Source organism: Crinia signifera, chromosome 7, assembly GCF_055691185.1.
Source record: "Crinia signifera chromosome 7, ASM5569118v1, whole genome shotgun sequence".
NCBI classification, from domain to species: Eukaryota; Metazoa; Chordata; class Amphibia; order Anura; family Myobatrachidae; genus Crinia; species Crinia signifera.
In genome coordinates, this window is record NC_139223.1 from 124429073 (window position 1) to 124448694 (window position 19622).

The 19622-nt window shown below is 42.9% G+C and overlaps 1 protein-coding gene across 1 annotated transcript in view; it reads right to left on the reverse strand.

Moving 5' to 3' along the window:
* Window positions 1-14859: 14859 nt before the first annotated feature.
* The window catches only part of LOC146020526 (sterol 26-hydroxylase, mitochondrial-like), a 93220-nt gene continuing 88457 nt past the window's right edge, over window positions 14860-19622 (reverse strand). The window contains exon 9 of the mRNA XM_083153723.1: window positions 14860-19207. Coding sequence (XP_083009849.1) covers window positions 19076-19207 — 132 coding nt within the window. The 3' untranslated portion in view covers window positions 14860-19075. The remainder of the gene's footprint in view (window positions 19208-19622) is intronic.

Here is a 19622-nt window from a genome sequence, read left to right on the forward strand (position 1 = left end):
AAATTTGTGTTTATTGGAATAGATACATATTATTGACACAGCGTAAATACCGAACATGAAACAGGTTAAGTCATTTTCTTCCATCACAGTGTCATACATTTCGCAAACATTAACATGAGATTGATATTTGGTATATAAAATGAGGATATATGTTGTACCTTATAGGGTTTTCATCTATACATAGTCTCTACATCTAAAAAGGTGCTGAACCATTGGCAAGTGTTTCCATGATGTACCAAGTTGTTAATCTTATTGCTTTGCGAATATTTTCTTTAGTAGAGGGAGGTAGTATTAGTATATAAGGGAGCCATATAGAGAAAAACTTAGCTGAACGCGACTCCGCATCCAGTGAGCATTCCGTCCAGTCCATTTGAAATAGGAACAGTAGTCGAGGCATCATTAGGGAGATGGGTATATTTTCTTTTTGTATCCATTGGGATAATATCGTTTTCTTTGGAACGGCTGCTATGCGGGCCAATAGCATTTTTGTTCCCTTAGACATAGGTGGGGTTTGGGGTTCTATATGATTCCAAAAAGCCCACTCTATTGTTCTGGTAAAAGGTATATTCAAACTAGTATTGACGTATTCTTGGACTAGTGTCCAGAGTGATTGTACCACTGTACAGGACCACAAGCAATGTACAATATCTGCGTCCGGGCTCCCACATTTAAAACATAGAGAGTTATCTGAGATCCCTGTGAGGAGCCGCAATCTGGGGGTGTAATAGGCCCTATGGAGTTTCTTCACATTCATTTCAGCATATGAGGAGGAGACCAATTGTTTGTTAAGCAAGTTGGTCAGTTGAATAATTTTTTTGAGGGTCATATTTGGAAAGGAATTCTTCCATTTTGCTAGCCCTGTCTCACACTTGGTATAATCTATCTCCCGTCTTACAAAGGAGTATATTACGGATGTGGAGTAGGATGAATTAGGGCGTTGCCGTATTATGTTATCCAGAGGAAAATTTATCTCTGTGGATTGTAAACGGGTTAATATGTGTGTAACAAAACTACGCATTTGGAAGTAGGCGAATAAAGGGAAATTTATAGTAGGGTATTTGTCTTTCAGTTGAGACAGGGTTAGCACTGTTGAGCAGTCTTCATTCAGAAATTGGAACAGTGATCGAAGGCCCTGGAGGTGCCAGCTACGAATAACCTCATTTGTCTCTCCTTCCTGAAAAGCTGGATTTTCTATCAAAGGTTGGAAAAGTGAATTTTTTGGGGTAAGGCCAAAGCGCCTCCGTATTTGGGTCCATACTTTGTATGGTGCCCATAATATCGGATTAGGTCGTAGCTCTCGCAACATGGAAGAATTTGTGAAGTGTAGTATCTTTAGTAAGTCATGGTGGGGTAATAAGGCCTGTTCAAGGTTTTTATTCACAAAGTTGTCTCCATTCCCTATCCAGTCTAGGGCATATCTATAGTTAGCTGCTAAAGAGTAGTCTTCAGGGCATGGGAGATTTACACCACCAAGTGAAGGTGGTTGTTTCAATTTGAATAGTGCTATGCGTGGGCGTGTTCGCCCAAATGAATTTAGTGAGGGCTTTATTTATTGTGTGTATGTCTTTTTTTTTATAGTAAAAATGGGAGCATCTGTATTGGGTATAGTATGCGGGGGAATGCTACCATCTTGTATAGATGACACCTACCCAAAAAAGATATAGGAAGATTTTGCCACTTCGAGAAATCCTCTAGCATCTTAGCGATATTCCAGGTGAGACCCGTACACCTAAATATTTTATATATTTGTTTGCCCACTTGAATGGGAATGTATTGTCCCATCCAGCCCTTGCTGCCACTCCCAGCGCCAGTGCCTCTGTCTTATCAAAATTTATTAAAAATCCAGATATTAGATTGAAGTTTTTTAATATGGTCAGCATATATGGAAAAGCTACTACGGGATCATTAAAGTACAGTAGGAGATCATCCGCAAAAGCGGACACCTTTATATCGTGTGATCCTATTCTAATGCCCTGCCAGGATGTCTCATGTATAAATGTACGAATCAGTGGGTCAAGGGCTAAGTTGAAGAGTAAGGCAGATAGGGGGCATCCCTGGCGTGTTCCTCTGTATAGTTTGAAGGAGTTAGTGTTTAGCCCATTAATTGTTAGAAAGGCCTGTGGGTTGGTGTATAAGGTATTAAAGATTGAAATGAATTTTGTACCAAATTGTTGGGTCTGGAAGACCCGTTGTATATGTGTCCATGAAACGCGGTCGAACGCCTTATCGGCATCGCAACTGACTATGAGTGTTTTATGGCTATTGGTTTGTTTTGAGCTGTATATTGCTGCTATTAGAGTGCGAATAATATGGACCGAAGTCCTGTTCCTGACAAAACCATTTTGAGCTGGGTGAAGGATGCGTTGTAGGATGGGATGCAGTCTAGAGGCCAATAGTTTAGTGAACAGTTTTAGATCTTGATTTAGTAGCGAGATTGGTCGATAGGACTGTACCCGTTTAGAGTCTTTTCCCGGCTTTGGAAATACAACTATCCTGGCCTCATTAAATCTTGTAGGGGATGGATTTCCTTGAAGTAGGGAGTTAAATAGTGTCTCTAGGTGTGGGGCTAACTGAGGTGCTAGAATGCGATAATACTCTGCCCCAAACCCATCGGGCCCAGGTGATTTTCCCTTATTTAGTGATTTAATTAAGGAAAGTAGTTCCTCTTCCTTGACTCGTTCCGTTAATGACTCCCTTTCCTCCTCTGTTAACGTGGGTAAGTTAGATGATTCCAAGAATCGTAGACCGTCTATTGGATGGTCAGTAGGTGCCTCATATAGAGTTTGATAGTATTTCAGGAATTCTTCTGAGATAATTTGTGTATCAGTGGCATCGGGTGCAGAATCGCAGTGTAGTTGGGTAACATGGGAGGGGGCAGAGTAGGATCGAATCAGGTTTGATAATAATCTACCGGATTTGTTACTGTGTCTAAAAAATTTGTTTCTTTGAATATCGTAGGAGAACTTAGCTCGTTCAGTATATAGTAAGTCATATTGATGTTTAATGGCCAGATAAGATTGTCGATTTGTAGGTGAGTTTTGTGTGAGGAGTATGTTATATGTAGTCAGTTGCTGACTTAGATCTTTTAATTGAGTGTTTAGAGATTTGCGTTTCCTAGAGACATATTCTAAATACAGGCTTTGAGGCTGACCAAAATAGGTTGATATCTTCTATGCGTTCGCTGTTATCGTTCATATAATTGCGGATCGAATGTTCTAGGTGTGTTCGGAAATCAGGAGAGTTTTCTAGGTAGGCTGGGAATCTCTAGTTATATGATTTTAGTATAGGAGTGTTTAGTTTTATGGTAAACCAGACCGGGGCATGGTCTGATAGTTGTATGGGTTCTATCTGAGTTTTCTCTACTTGTTGCATGAGAGTATCTGCGATCAACCAGAAGTCTAGTCTGGATGAGGAGTGATGGGGATGGGAATAAATCGTATACTCACGAGAGTCAGGGTGTTGGCACCTCCAGGGATCAGAGAGTTTCAGTGAATCTGTTAGGAGGGATAGTGATGGTGGAGTGGGTAGTCCCTGCGTGGAAGCACTCGTGTCTCTGTCAAGTCCTGTCAATTGAACACAATTGAAATCCCCTCCCAAGATTATTTCTCCCTCCGCCCAATCCTGTAGTATAGTGTACATATCTGAAAAGAAAGGTGCATTATGGCCATTTGGGGCATATATATTGGCTATAGTGTATAAAGAGTCTTGTATAGTTAGCTTTATGAATAGGTATCCACCCTCTGGATCCTTCATGATATCGATTATGGTGTAGGAGAGAAATTTACTAAATATAGTCAAGACTCCCTTTTGTTTAGTTGTACTGGATGCTGCTCGATAGTCCCCAATCCAGGAATCCCTTAATGTATTAGGGTCAGAGGCCCTCCAATGTGTCTCCTGCAATAGTACAATATCTGGTTTCAATCTCTTAAGACGGGTCAGGATTTTTTTTCTTTTAACGGGGGTGTTCAATCCCTCCACATTCCAGGTCACCAGTTTAAACACCGTTTGGACCTGTTATGTATGCTTTTTAATACACAATTTTAGACTCCTGAATCCTGTATCCCACCGCTGTATCTGTTTTTGCATTAGGTACATCTTAACGAGGTCACTGGGGTAAAGAGTGCATACATTTCCATTTCATCTGAGCAGATAGTTGAAACCTTTTGTTCATCTTTGAGACTTATTCCGGCAAGCTTCTACCAGGAGATGACATATAAGATGTTCCACAGGGCATATGTAATATACTGCAACTTTCTTACACTCTGCTACTTTGCTTCCTTACAGGTCCTGATTCTTCCGTTTGTCTTCAGGTAAGTACAGACGGTTGTGTTTATTTTTATAGATTTATTTAGACTGGTCGAGAAAACAGTATAATCCAAACAACAATAACTTTTAGAACTTGGCCAGTTATATCATCACACATTACTATCTACAGCATCTCTTGTTAAATTATTAATACTATTTCAACATGTTATACCAACATTACGCTAAAACAGTTAGTTGCATTACCACAAATATGTCACCATTTACTTTTATACTTGTAACAATTCAATTACTTTCACAACACTATATGATACAGCTATTTACCCTTGCAACACACGTGCAACAGTCTCGATGTCCCAAAATGAATTGTGTCACAGGGCTGTCTTTTGCAACAAAGTATTGTTTCTAAGTGCTGTATAGCCGCTGTCAGTTTCTCCTTGCTATTGAGGACAGGACATTTATCCTGCTCTTGGGTGTACTATATAATCCTACAAATAAATTAAGATGCTATATCCTCTCTGTTCTATGGGGTAGGGCAGTGCTGACAGATGCCTGAAGATCTATAGTTCTGTTCTAAGATGTATTTTTTATTTGAGCACTTTCACTCTCCTTGTCTTTCACACTAGCAATCTCGACTGTGTCCTCTATCAAACTTTGGAACACTTTGTAACTGAGCTGACTATCACTTTCTCCCGAACTAATATGGTAGCCACAGGTTAAATACGCATCTCTGTGACTACAGGGGGATAGGGTTTCTCTTCTTCTCTGTCTTGGCTGCAGTGGCTATGACTTCCCTGCAGCTCCCTATTGTTAGACCGGGTATGTTACCTCTCTGGGTACCCTAGATCATTGATGTTATCCTGACGTGCTGGGTCGCTGGATCAGTTCCCTGGGGGGTCCAGGCTATACTACAATAGGGCTCTGTCTCTGACTGTGATATAGCTGTCGGGAACTTTTATGATAAATGTCCCTCTCTCCCTGAATTACTCTCTGGGTATAGCTGGGAGCTGTGTCAAGGCTAGGTCACACTCCCTATACTCCGTTTCACTGTCCTGGGTGACTGCCTTTCCTGTGGCTCATGTACTCACAGTCTGGAGGTTTGCTGGGCGGGCCTAACTGCGTCACACCGCTGTCTCCTCCTCTCGCCTACCATTGATGAATTGACTCTGTGGGCCGCGCCTCTGAAGGTCGGTGCCGCCTCTGCTGGATATCCTAGACCATGGGTCTTCAACCTGTGGCCCTCCAGATGTTGTGAAACTACATGTTCCAACATGCTTTGCCACATTTTTTCCTATAAGGCCATGCCAAAACTGTCAGGGCATGCTGGGACATGTAGTTCCACAACATCTGGAGGGCCACAGGTTGAAGATCTGTGTAACCTAGACCAATCCCGGGATCACCCGACGAGCGGGGTCACGCCTCCAGGCGGACCGAAATGCCGTGGCTTTGACACTCGGTCACCGGGAATCGGGCGTCTTCCAAGCTGTACCTCTCTGTCTTGCGGGGACCGCCAAAGCACCGCCTCTGGGTGACAGCAGTACGAAGCTCGTCCCGTCCCGTCGGAAGCCACGCCGGACCTCCGGTAATTACCCTCTCTGCTTACAGCACGGCCGCTCTCCCGTTAGTTGCGCAGCTCTGCCTCCTTCCTGAACCCCCGGCAACTGTCTCTTAATGGCTCTCCCCGCTTCCTATAACACACTCCCACGCGACCACCGCCGGGCAGCCGTGGGCACGCTGTCCTGGGGCTCGAGCACCCCAACTTTATCAGTCTTTCTATCACAACACGGCCATCCTTTATGAGTGACAGTGTCACATGGAAAGGAGCTGTTATGAAATACATATTCACCATACTTCCAGTATATATTACTAACATTGACAGAGTTTTAGCAAATGTACTGGTTCTTGTTTCGCTATATGTATTCAACCCCGTTATGACATGTAATAATAATACAAGTTTTCAGGGTATTACATGCCTCCCCGGCAGAATGATGCCAGTCCTCGGGCATCTGCACAGTTCAAACCTCCCAAAAGTCTTTTTACACATTTTTATATACATACCTGTATATACAATTTCAGTAAAGGTTATACCCCTATCGTTATTTACAACATTTCTATCAAGCATATATTCTAAACTTGATATCTCAAAGGGAGTATACCCCTGGTACTACGTTCTGATCTTCGAAGCACTACAGCACCACCAGTGTCTTCAAGTTGGTCCACTGTAGTGTTAGCGTCCGGTTCACTTTCCACTGACTGTTCGACTGGCGACTGACCAATCATTCTCTTGGCTATATTCAATGAACCCGGTCCACACATAAACAATAGTAAGTCCATTGGGTCAAGGAAAGGTCCATTTCCGACAGATTTTGCTATGGCTATATCCGGCGGATGCTTAGAGGTGAAAGCGGGAACTTCAAGCGGACATAACTTCAATTGGTCCCTAGGCACCGTAATGATGGGACTGTCTTCCTCTCTTTGAATTTGGTAAGCCTGTAAGTCGTTATCTGGCAATGTTACGACTATGTAAGGCTTTTCTTCCCACATAATGTCAAGTTTACTGGCTCGACGCATCTTTCTTCTCCAGACTTTATCACCGATCTTTAAAGGTACCGCTTTAGCGTTAGTATTATAGTTTCGTTCCTGCCGAAGGTGCACCGTGTCCATCCGTTTTTGTAGGATTTTTCGGGCAACCCCTATTCGTCGTTGGTGCTCATCAACCCACTCAGTGTGAAAGTTCTTAGTTTCAGTCACTCCAGAACTCAGTTCCACATCCTTGGGCAATTTTCCATACCGTCCAAACATCAGATAAAACGGGGTGAAGCCCGTAGAACAGTGTTCCGTATTATTGTATAAGTATACCAGCTCAGCCAAGACGACAGGCCAGTGCGAGCGTTGCTCGGTGGAGAGGCTTCTCAACATGCTAATTATCGTTTGGTTCGCCCTTTCACACAATCCATTGCATTGCGGATGATAGGCCGTCATTCGTAATTTCTTAAACGCATATAGACTGCAGAGTTCACAAAATACTTGGGCTTCGAATGCGGGTCCCTGATCCGTCAAAATTTGCTCAGGATATCCATAAGGCCTAACCAAGTGTCTCAACAGGACCTCCGCTGTGGTCTTTGCAGTCAAATCCCTAACTGGGACGGCTATTAAAAACTTTCTGTAATGATCTACTATTGCAAAACAAGGGGAAAAAAGGGGGGGGAGGGGAAGGCCGAGGTGCACTGGGCTACTTTGACAGCAGGTAAGAAGGCATACTCCAATCAACACAATCAAATAAATCACGTTATATAGTTGTGGAGGTGCTCCCAGGGAGAAGGGTAAGTATCGACAAAAGAGTGAGATATCCAAGGGAGGATATCTAAGAAGTCTCCCGGGTGGGGCACAGCCTTCTAAGAAATAGTAACTGTTAAGACTAAACTTTATTAGTTAAAACATGACCCTAAAATTGGGTCAGACAAGGACAAAAAAGACGAAGACAAACAGATAACACCTATAACGATTTGTATATAAGAGAAAGTAGTGAAATATAATAGATTTATATATTTTCTCTATGTCTGTGGATTTAGAGAGGAAAAGTGCCTCTAAATACAAGTAACAGTATATAATATACTTCTAAGTGGTCCTGTCAGACAAGAAAAACGCCTCCACTGACCATATATATTCTCAGTATGAGAGTAAATATTAATGTTTTGCAATAATGCTCCCTGTAAAAACCGTAATAGACTAATGAATTTCACCAAGGTATCAGTAGGTAGTAGAATAGAGTAGATTTTAAAACCCGAGTTTTTGGGTTGCTCAGGGAGTGGCTGCTGCCTGTGCATGTGATGGGTGTCAGTGAATGTACAGTTGAGCGGACCCCGAGAGCGTCACAGGTATCAGAATATAGATGAGACGTTTCTGCTGTTTCCAGGGGTGACCTGCCCGGCTCTGTTATACAGTAGACAGCGCAGAGTCGGGTCTCGGGTCCCCTGAAAATGAGAGAACCCTGAGTAGATAAAGGCAGTAAGTAAAGAGTACTCCCTCACTCTATCCCTGGTGTATGCTGCTGTCCTCTGTGTACAGAGATAGCTGTAGTGAACAGAGGTTGAGCGATACTATCCGGGTGGTGAGGGTGGTGAGGTGTAGAAAAAAGTATAGTCTGCACACTGGTTGGCAATGACAGGATTTCCTAGATCTTCTCCTGTTGTCAAATAAATGACACAGAAAAAATAGACACTAGGGATCCCACTGTACGCTGCTGGGGTACCGTGCAAAGAGAAGTAGTATCAAGAAAATATTGAAAAGGGAAGAGTGGTGAAAGACAGACACTGATTTTGCATAATATTTAACAATTTTAAGTTCAGATCTTTAGCATAATCATTGATAGGCTATTCAATTATTCATTCCACAGTTGCATGCAACACTGCAATGATTTAAGTAGACAGTAGGTGAACAGTTAGGGCAAGTGTATTATGATATAGCCATGTGGCAAACTTCATTAGCAATTTTTGTAATGAATGGCAGGAGCTCCAGAAAATTCTTTTGAAACACTGGCCTATCCTCCTCAATGATAATACACTTGTGAAGGCACTGGGTGATCGTCCTAACTTCAGTTGGCGCAGAGCACCCAATCTGCAATACAAACTAGTTCAAAGTCACCTCTCAAAGCAGAAAAAACCTGCGTCACCCAAAGCAATCGGTACTTATCCCTGTGGCCATTGTAAAGCCTGTGAATTTCTGGATAAGAGGATACAGGTGACGGATAGATTTGACAAACAGATTAAAATTTCTCATTACTTTAACTGTGAAACGAAAAATCTGGTCTACTGCCTCGAATGTCAATGCAACCTTAGATATGTGGGCATGACCACACGCTCCTTCAAACAGAGATTGTTGGAGCATGTGGGTAATATCCGCAATGCCAGCACAGACCTCATAAAATTTTAAAAATTGACATCTGTGGCCCGTCACTTCCATAAACATCATGGAGGATCACCCAAAAACCTGAAGGCTTTCGGACTTGAACACGATGATATATGTCTTCAGCTTTCCCGAAGTCAGAAGGGTATTGACTAAGTGTGGCCGCATTCTTCTGTACGAACTGTAGTGGGGATGGGCCAATCCAGCACCACTCCGATTTTGTCAGGATCTGGTTGCACTCCTTCCTCACTAACTACATGTCCCAGATAGTGGACTTTTGGCTTTAATAAGTGGCATTTTGAGGGTTTGAGCTTCAGTCCACTCTGAGCTAGACGGCCAAACACATAATCCAGATGTTCCAGGTGCTAGCAAGATTAGTTCGAAGTTACAATGACAGAGGCAATGTTCCATTACTCGTTGAAAGGTGGCAGGGGCATTGCACAAGCCAAAAGGCATGCGAGTGAATTCGAAGAGGCCCATTGGTGTTGTAAATGCTGTTTTTTCTTTATCCTCGGGGGCCATCGGAATTTGCCAATACCCACTGGTTAAATCAAGAGTCTAAAAGTATTTGGCGGTCTTGAGGGCCGTTAACGATTCTTCTATCCGGGGCAAGGGATAAGCATCTTTATGGGTAATGGCATTTAACTTCCTGTAATCGATACAGAACCGAAGGCTTCCATCTTTTTTCTTGACAAGGACAATTGGAGCTGCCCAAGGGCTGCAACTTTCATGAATTACACCGGTTTCTTTCATCTCGGCAAACATCTTCCGTACGGGTTGGTATAACGTTGGAGGTAAAGGCGGGTGTCTTTCCTTGATGGGTGGGTGAGTACCTGGTGATATACGATGATATATGTCTTCAGCTTTCCCGAAGTCAGAAGGGTATTGACTAAATGTGGCCGCATTCTTCTGTACGATGCAGAGAACATCTTCTTTCTTTTCCGTTGGGGTATTGGTATCCCCAATCTGAATATCAGACCACCACGCAGGCCCACAGTCAGGTGGTACTGCCTGTCCAGCGACATGCTCCTGGCAACCTTCTGAATCCCTCCCTTCCACCACATCCTGAAAGTTGATTGGGACAATGCTGGCTATTGGGCAGTTCCTGAAGAGTCTAATGGGGTAGTTATGAGGGTTTAATACTCGGATAGGGACTTTTCCCCTGTCAACCTTGGCCAGAGTTCTGGCCACAGCAAAAGGGTTCCGTCCCTCGATATCACAGGACTTTAGGACAGCCTCATAGTCCTGACCCCCAGGTCCAATCTTCGCTTTACACCATACGATGTGTTCGGAGTTTGGTTGGAGGATCACTGGGCGTCGATCAACAATTCTTGCCTTGCCCGCTTCGCCCTGGCTGTTTATAAACTTCTGCTGTCCTACAAGCACTCAAACAGCTCGTTGTAAGGCTTTCTTCTCTTTCGGGTTGGCGAGACGCATTTCCTTCTTCAGGAAGTCTACCAATTCCTCCGGACAATTCCTCAGTGTATTCATGCCCAAAATAACGGGCGGCATGTGTTGATTCTGCACGGTGGTGACCAAGAATCCTTGTTTCTCCAGTTTGGTCACTCCAAGGCACAGATCTGCTTCCCAGTATCCTTTAATATGGATCTGTTGGCCGTTGCTGGCTATCAGCTGTAGCCAACTAGTGGTTACTTCTTGGAGTTCTTCTTGATTCCAGTATTTGGCAAACTCTTCAACTTGAATAGTCGTCACCCAGTGTCGACGAGAGCTGGCAAGATGGTATTGTTGATCTTAATGTTCAAGTGGGGGCACTCGCCAATATAGTGCGACCTCCACCCTTTTGGTATCGGACCTACATGTGTGTCTCCTCCCAAGGGTCGGTCCGCCTCCCCGGGGTTTTATCGTTCCGTTCAATATGCCCACTCTGCCGGCACCGCCGACAGATCGGTCGACCTTGATCATCGAACCGGTCAGTGGCTCTTCGGCCATACTCGCAGGGTAGATCCCAGCGGGGACGGGTTCTGCCACCTGCGTTCTGTCGCCACCCTCTGCGTCTGGCCTCGACCTGCTCTTGACGAATCTCTTTCAACTCTCGTCCCAACTCCATCATGTTCTTACTTAGTTCTAGGAGGAGAGGGTCCCTTTCTGCTTGTGTTTGCTGAGTGACTAGGCCTTTCATGGTTCGGCTGGCCTCCGCCATTCCAGTCTCTTCCGATATCTCAAAGGTCTCCTCATTATCTGCATCGATACTTGAGTTTAAGCCCAGAATTTGTAGTATTGTCTATTTAAATTCGGGAAAGGTATATGTTGGATTTTGTCGCCTCCACATTCTTAACTGGGCGCGCGTCGCTTCTCCAGAAGCCCCTTCAATAAATAAATTAATAAGGGTCTCATCTGTGTGTGGTTCTCCCTGTGGTTCTAGCGCTTGAATGGCCTTCAATGCCTCCTGTAATCCCAATGCAAAGTCTCTGAGGGTTTCATTAGGGCGTTGCTTCCGTGCATAGAGGCGACTTTTTATCTCTGCCACCGTTCTTAGATCAAATATGCTGGCAAGTTTTTTAAAGTAGTGTTCGGCGGTTTGTCTTTCTTTTTCAGCCCAGGACTTGACCTCACGACATGCTGGCCCCTTCAATTGTCCCATCAGTATTTCTATTTGCTGCGTGTCCCCAAGTTTATATACCTTGAACATAGATAGCATCTGGTCCTTGAAGTCTTTGAACGTGGTGGTTCCTGGTGTGCGAGTATCTCCCGAATACGTTGGTATCCACGGAGCACCAAAATAATAGTGCATTGTAATAGGTGATGCTTCCATCGTGGAGCTTACTCTTCTATTGGGTGAGGGGTCTATTGCCGGTAAGAACCTTTTTCCCGATATTGATGTAGGGGTTTGAGGACTCGACATTTTCTTTTCGTATCCTGTACGTGGACGCCACAAATATTTCCTTGTAATATACTGCAACTTTCTTACACTCTGCTACTTTGCTTCCTTACAGGTCCTGATTCTTCCGTTATGATGTCTCTCTTTGTCTTCAGGTAAGTACAGACGGTTGTGTTTATTTTTATAGATTTATTTAGACTGGTCGAGAAAACAGTATAATCCAAACAACAATAACTTTTAGAACTTGGCCAGTTATATCATCACACATTACTATCTACAGCATCTCTTGTTAAATTATTAATACTATTTCAACATGTTATACCAACATTACGCTAAAACAGTTAGTTGCATTACCACAAATATGTCACCATTTACTTTTATACTTGTAACAATTCAATTACTTTCACAACACTATATGATACAGCTATTTACCCTTGCAACACACGTGCAACAGTCTCGATGTCCCAAAATGAATTGTGTCACAGGGCTGTCTTTTGCAACAAAGTATTGTTTCTAAGTGCTGTATAGCCGCTGTCAGTTTCTCCTTGCTATTGAGGACAGGACATTTATCCTGCTCTTGGGTGTACTATATAATCCTACAAATAAATGAAGACGCTATATCCAATCTGTTCTCTGGGGTAGGGCAGTGCTGACAGATGCCTGAAGATCTATAGTTCTGTTCTAAGATGTATTTTTTATTTGAGCACTTCCACTCTCCTTGTCTTTCACACTAGCAATCTCGACTGTGTCCTCTATCAAACTTTGGAACACTTTGTAACTGAGCTGACTATCACTTTCTCCCGAACTAATACGGTAGCGACAGGTTAAATACGCATCTCTGTGACTACAGGGGGATAGGGTTTATCTTCTTCTCTGTCTTGGCTGCAGTGGCTATGACTTCCCTGCAGCTCCCTATTGTTAGACCGGGTATGTTACCTCTCTGGGTACCTTAGATCATTGATGTTATCCTGACGTGCTGGGTCGCTGGATCAGTTCCCTGAGGGGTCCAAGCTATACTACAATAGGGCTCTGTCTCTGACTGTGATGTAGCTGTCGGGAACTTTTATGATAAATGTCCCTCTCTCCCTGAATGACTCTCTGGGTATAGCTGGGAGCTGTGTCAAGGCTAGGTCACACTCCCTATACTCCGTTTCACTGTCCTGGGTGACTGCCTTTCCTGTGGCTCATGTACTCACAGTCTGGAGGTTTGCTGGGTGGGCCTAACTGCGTCACACCGCTGTCTTCTCCTCTCGCCTACCATTGATGAATTGACTCTGTGGGCCGCGCCTCTGAAGGTCGGCGCCGCCTCTGCTGGATATCCTAGACCAATCCCGGGATCACCCGACGAGCGGGGTCACGCCTCCAGGCGGACCGAAATGCCGTGGCTTTGACACTCGGTCACCGGGAATTGGGCGTCTTCCAAGCTGTACCTCTCTGTCTTGCGGGGATCGCCAAAGCACCGCCTCTGGGTGACAGCAGTACGGAGCTCGTCCCGTCCCGTCGGAAGCCACGCCGGACCTCCGGTAATTACCCTCTCTGCTTACAGCACGGCCGCTCTTCCTTTAGTTGCACAGCTCTGCCTCCTTCCTGAACCCCCGGCAACTGTCTCTTAATGGCTCTCCCCGCTTCCTATAACACACTCCCACGCGACCACCGCCAGGCAGCCGTGGGCACACAGTCCTGGGGCTCGAGCACCCCAACTTTATCAGTCTTTCTATCACAACACGGCCATCCTTTATGAGTGACAGTGTCCCATGGAAAGGAGCTGTTATGAAATACATATTCACCATACTTCCAGTATATATTACTAACATTGACAGAGTTTTAGCAAATGTACTGGTTCTTGTTTCGCTATACGTATTCAACCCCGTTATGACATGTAATAATAATACAAGTTTTCAGGGTATTACACATATCTATCCTCCAAAAGAAGACATTTAATGGGCATATCTGACACTGCGGGCTATGCCAAGTGTCTCGCCACAGAGGCCGATATAATGCACTGTTTTTGGGAATGCCCTCATATTCGACAATTTTGGTCCGAGCTACACATATATGGCACCACAGTCCTGGGCATCCCATTCAGCTGCACAGCTCCTTGGGCAATCTTTGGCTACCTAGCAGATCAATCAGGCATACCTAAAGATGATAAAAAAATAATAATGACCCTATCATCCGTTGGCCATAAGGCAATCCTACAGCAATGGATTCATGATGTCACACCGACATTAACCATGGCCACCTCCCGTTTACTCTTCTTGTTCACAATGGACTGGCTTGAGACCTCCCAGCACAGAGAAACCTTGACACCTGCCCTATTTCGATGCTGGAATAAATTTATTCAGACCCTACCCCCTGCAACTAAACTTGCTCTTAGGCAATGTTTCCAATCTACGACCTGGTACTCCTATCAACTCCTTGGCAATAAAGACCCAATTCCCATATAAGACCACCTTTCTCCTCTCCCCTTCTTCGTTCTCCCTCCCTACTCCTCTTCTTACTCGAGCCTCTCCCATGGACAGACTGCCCTATGGATGGATCGGCGGCCTTGGGGACCGGGCGGGCACCAAAGGTCTGTTTTATTAATGTTGTCTATAGTATTTTGTCCTCTGTTTTGGACAAAATTTAGTCTTGTTATACACACACCTTTCTAGACGAATCACAGATTATTGCATTTTATTGATACAAGGACCTTCATACTATATATGTATAGATATAATCTGTTATAACCCACATAATTTATCTCGTGCAGGACAGACTCCTACTCTAGATACGTGTGTATTACTCTCGTGATTAGAATCGTTATATAAAGTTAGAAAAAGTTTTTTTAAGCTTCTCATCGCCTCAGACTGTTACAAGATATACATGCGTAATTTATTGTTCAAACACTCTTGTACAATGTATATACGTATATTTTCACTGTATACTGTCCCATCATTTAAGCTTCAATAAAATACATTTGGAAAAAAAAAAGAGTGCGTACATAGTGGATTACCGGGCTACTACATTTTTAAGTCCCAAAAATACTGAGGTTAAGAATTACTAACGGGACATGAATTTTTTTTTTTCCAAGGTTTCTTTATAGAAATGTCCTTTTTTTTTCCATAAAAAGAAAGAAATACAGATACAAAGTGTGTATACACAAAACATGCAATGAGAAAGATATTTCGGCAGGATTGTTAATATCGAAAATGTTGAAGAAAAAATGTTTTCAGTCCTGGATCTGCCAGCAATGACACCATGTCATTTATATGAAATGTATACATTATAATCAACAAATAACAAAAATGCAGAATTACACAAAAGAATATTTGACATAAGACAAACATAGGGATGGAGGGAGGGGGCAAAGATAAATCTTTCCATTACAGGTTGATTTCTATATAACAAGTATAGAATTCAATAAAGTTTACTTGTCAAGGTTTTACCGATTCAGTTTTCTATTGTTAAATTTAGTAATAGTAATACCAATAATTCTAAGTGCTATTAAATTTCGACTGTTAGCATCATGTTAGCATCATGGGACATCTTATAGATTAAGAATAATCAAAATCAGATAAAACATGTAATTTAGTGGAGCTATCTAGGGTATTAATAAATGGTTGCCATTTCCAAATACATTTCTGAGCTTTGGTATCTAGGTTCAATCTTCCAAATTTCCTTTCAGAATACAAAATTTGAAGTAGCTTTTGCTTAACTGTTACCAGTGGTGGGGCAGTATTTTTTGTCCAATGGATCACTATACATTTCCTTGCTACCGTTATTACAGTAATAAGTAGCGGAAAGGAACTGTTTTTATTTTCAGTTACCTGCCAAGATGTAAAGTTAGGTCCCAAAAATGCCGACAGGTCAAAAAAGAAACTAATACTGAACATATCAGAAAGAAAATTTAGCGGGACATCAATTAAGGCTCGGAGAGACATAAACTGAATCCAATTAGCGACTAACTGCCTTGTTACTGGCTGTATTTGAAAATGTCAGGAGCTGGTTGATACTTTATCTCTCCTCAAGGCTTAGTAAATAGATCACTTATGGTGCCCATACACGCTATGATTATCGTATGCGTTTTGTACTTTTTAAGTACAAAACGCATCGCATATACGATAATCGCGGCGTGTTAAGTGTCTGCCGCGTTCAGATCCGACGCGATGCGCGTCCCCGGGAGCCCGATATAGTAAAGTACAAAAAGGATGTGCAGGCACATCCTTTTTGTAGTCAAAATCAAATCAAATCAAATAGGACCAAAAAAGCGTAGCGTGTATGGGCACCATTAGAGTAACATACAAAGCGCAAATTACAGCTGAAGGTACCCATAGACGGTCCGTTCCCGGACCGTCCGTTTTGTACTATGCGATGCGCGCTCCTGCGCATCACATAGTACGGTACAAAAAGTATGTGCTGCACATACTTTTTGTACTAGCTAAACATCGTATCGGATCGCATTGCATGCACTAGGCATGCACTAGGCATGCGATCCGATACGATGCATGCTAATTAAGACCCAAACGGATCCGTTTAACGGACCGTGTATGGGCACCTTGAGTGTAAAATGCATGCTTGAGAACAACTGTCAACCTTATTAGTAGATCTATATAAATATATAAATTGTAGGTTTAGTGGCCATTTAAGTCAATATTCAACTTCTGTATAAAGTGACAATGAAATGGTGACTTTATACTTCAATTTGACAGTATTGTATTTAAAGTGCTAAGCCAAGTGAGGTATAGTTCATAAGTGACATTAGAGACTGTATGCCCGATTCAGTGGTAAATGCACACCACATGAAATGCCAATGTTTGTGCTACTATTTGTACAAACATTTACTACTGAAAACAAATGCAGTGGCATATTTATAATGGGTGCAGTATGTGAGGTGCACAAGAGCCCCTGAGTTACAAAGGGGCCCACATTACACAAGCTTTTCCCATTTATTTAATACTTACCCCTCCGGACTCCCACGATGGAGGCAGCAGCGCTGTGGAAATCCCGTTAAAACTAGTGTCCTCCACACCATTATTACAGAGATCTGCACATGTGCATTCGAGTCTGAGCCCCCTAGTGCTCAGACTCTATAGCGTTGCACTACGGTGCGAATGCCAGCAGAGAGGAGGGGGCCTGAATAAAGGAGACTGCACGCGTGCCTCCTCACTTAAAACACACCTTTGCACATGCTCAAATTATTCTAAAGACCCCTACTGCACATGCAGTACACTAACTGTATGCACAAATGTGCTGTTCTGTATGGAACAGCTGTTATCAAGTATAACAAGGTAAAGCTATGTGTTCCTGGGAGGTTGCCAGAAGGGAGTGCCAAAATAATCATCTGGACATGGTATGGAAGCGTACAGGGGGTGTCACTGCAAGCCACCTACATTCCCAGATTCAGAGCGCCTTCCACAGTGGCTATGTTTAGGCGGTGACAATGCAGTAGGCAGCTGTAATTATCCACCAATGGTGAATTGTCTGGAACCACTGATAGAGCTGATGTGCTGGGGCGCATTAAATGGGCGTCTTAGTGCTTACGCATTCTAGTGAATAAGGGGAAAGCTGAAACTAGCTTTTCTATATTACTGCACCCAAAAATCAGAAACAGGTGATACAACGGACATAGTAGTGTCTATCTCTAAATAAGGCCCTAAATAAGGCAAGTGCTGTTTAATATTACTCTGTAAAGTTTTTACCCAAGTGAAGCAAAACGAATCCATGTTGCAAATATCTACTCCAAATAGAAAAACCATACCATTCTTCCAGAGCAGTGATGTGACATTCACATATGTATCATGTTATTTTATAGATATAAAAATAAATGTAAAATATACATATTGTATTAATAAAGTATGTTACACATAATAGTTATTGCATTATTAAGTGCCAGTTTTCTAACAATTTACTCATTATTACTTCTTAATAGTAAAAAAAAAGTTCTATAGCCCCCCCGTTTCTCTCTATTCTTCTATCCAAACTCTTTTCACACTTACCCAAACCCTCCTCCTGTTCTTACATCACCCACCCAAAGACCACATTCCCAGAAGATCTTTACATATGACCCCACTTCCTCCCTCCCCCATTCTCCTACTCCCAGGACTTCTGAGGTATTAGTGGTAGCTGTGGCTGCCTGTCTGCTTGGTGCAGCTCAACTCTGACCCTGAGCTTATGGAATGATAGGTGAGACTCATGATGGTGACAACTTTGGGATGATGCCGTTCCACTCAAACAGTGGAGCGGTTGGAAAGCAGGAAATCAACCTCTCTGCCCCTTGCTCAGCAGATTGGCTGGACTCTGTATGCGTACTTTTATGGAACCCTGCTGTCATGTAATGTGAAAGTGAAGGCACATTTCTGCCGGTCACATTAGACATAAAGAAGAGACACACTAATCTATCATGACAAACACTTTGAGTACTGCTGTTTCAGAAATTCCAATTATATCATTGAGAACAGAGCCTAGCCATTTACTATTGACCAGTACCATTGCACTGGTTTCCATATGGTGTATTCTGATTAATATTTATTCAGCACCCTTAATATAACTGCCACAGTCATCTTCTGTTGGTGACCGTTCTTCTTTTAATTGTAAAAAGTCATAATGGGGATTTCCACCTGCCTACCTGTAGCACATTGTGAATTAGCGGTATGTTTCTGTGCAATCAGCAGGGTCAGTCTAAACACTGCCTTAGTAGGAAGTAATAATTCGCTCTTTTTGACAAGATTAAGGTAAGCAATTTGCAAATGACACTACAATGACACACCTCCTGGTTCTTGGCTTTGACAATGGACCATCCTCAAGCCATGTAGAGTGTTGCCTGGTTCCACATAGTAAACTACAATGAGCAAACAAGAGACAGAGTTGGAATGAGGCATTTCAAAGGACTGTGAAAGGCAGCAGGTATGTACTGTTGTTTAACTAGAAACTGTGTAGATAATATGTACATATTGTTTTTAGGCGAAGGAACAGTAATGTTTTTTTTTTGTTTTCTTTTAAGGTTGTTAAAAATACATTTGATATAGTAGTGTGTTCATTTTTCTGGTTTATGCCACAATCTTCTCTTGTTGGGATGTGTGCTGCAAATCAGGCAGTCTTGGTAGAACTTCTTTCCACAAACTGGAGATTTATAGGGCGACTTGAAGTCAAAACAATTCTGGACATTGATGTAATTTCTTCACCTTGAGGGTCTGGTCTGACATCGTATTTCCTAATTATCTAAGGACAGAAATGGACATCAAGAATATATATAGGTCAGAAGAGCAGTATTTCATCATACAAATAACATTTACAGAGCCTAGAGTACAACACAAACCATTTTGCTATTCTCCCCTCCATAGCAGTATTATTCTCTATTTTCCTCGGGCCAAGAACTTATACAGCCACATGAAAGTCACTGGGAGAGGGATTGAGGCTCTCCACCAGAAGATGCAGCCTGGCAGCTTATAAAGCGCAATGTTGCACAGTCATCCATTCCTCTCTCAGTAAGGATAATCCATACACAATTTAGACTAGATGGTATCTGGTACCCTCTAGGATTCATAAAATGTATTCGACTGCTTCACCTACAGCAGTGGTTCCCAACCTGGGGTACTAGTAACCCTGGGGGTACTCTGCATACCAGTTGGGGGTA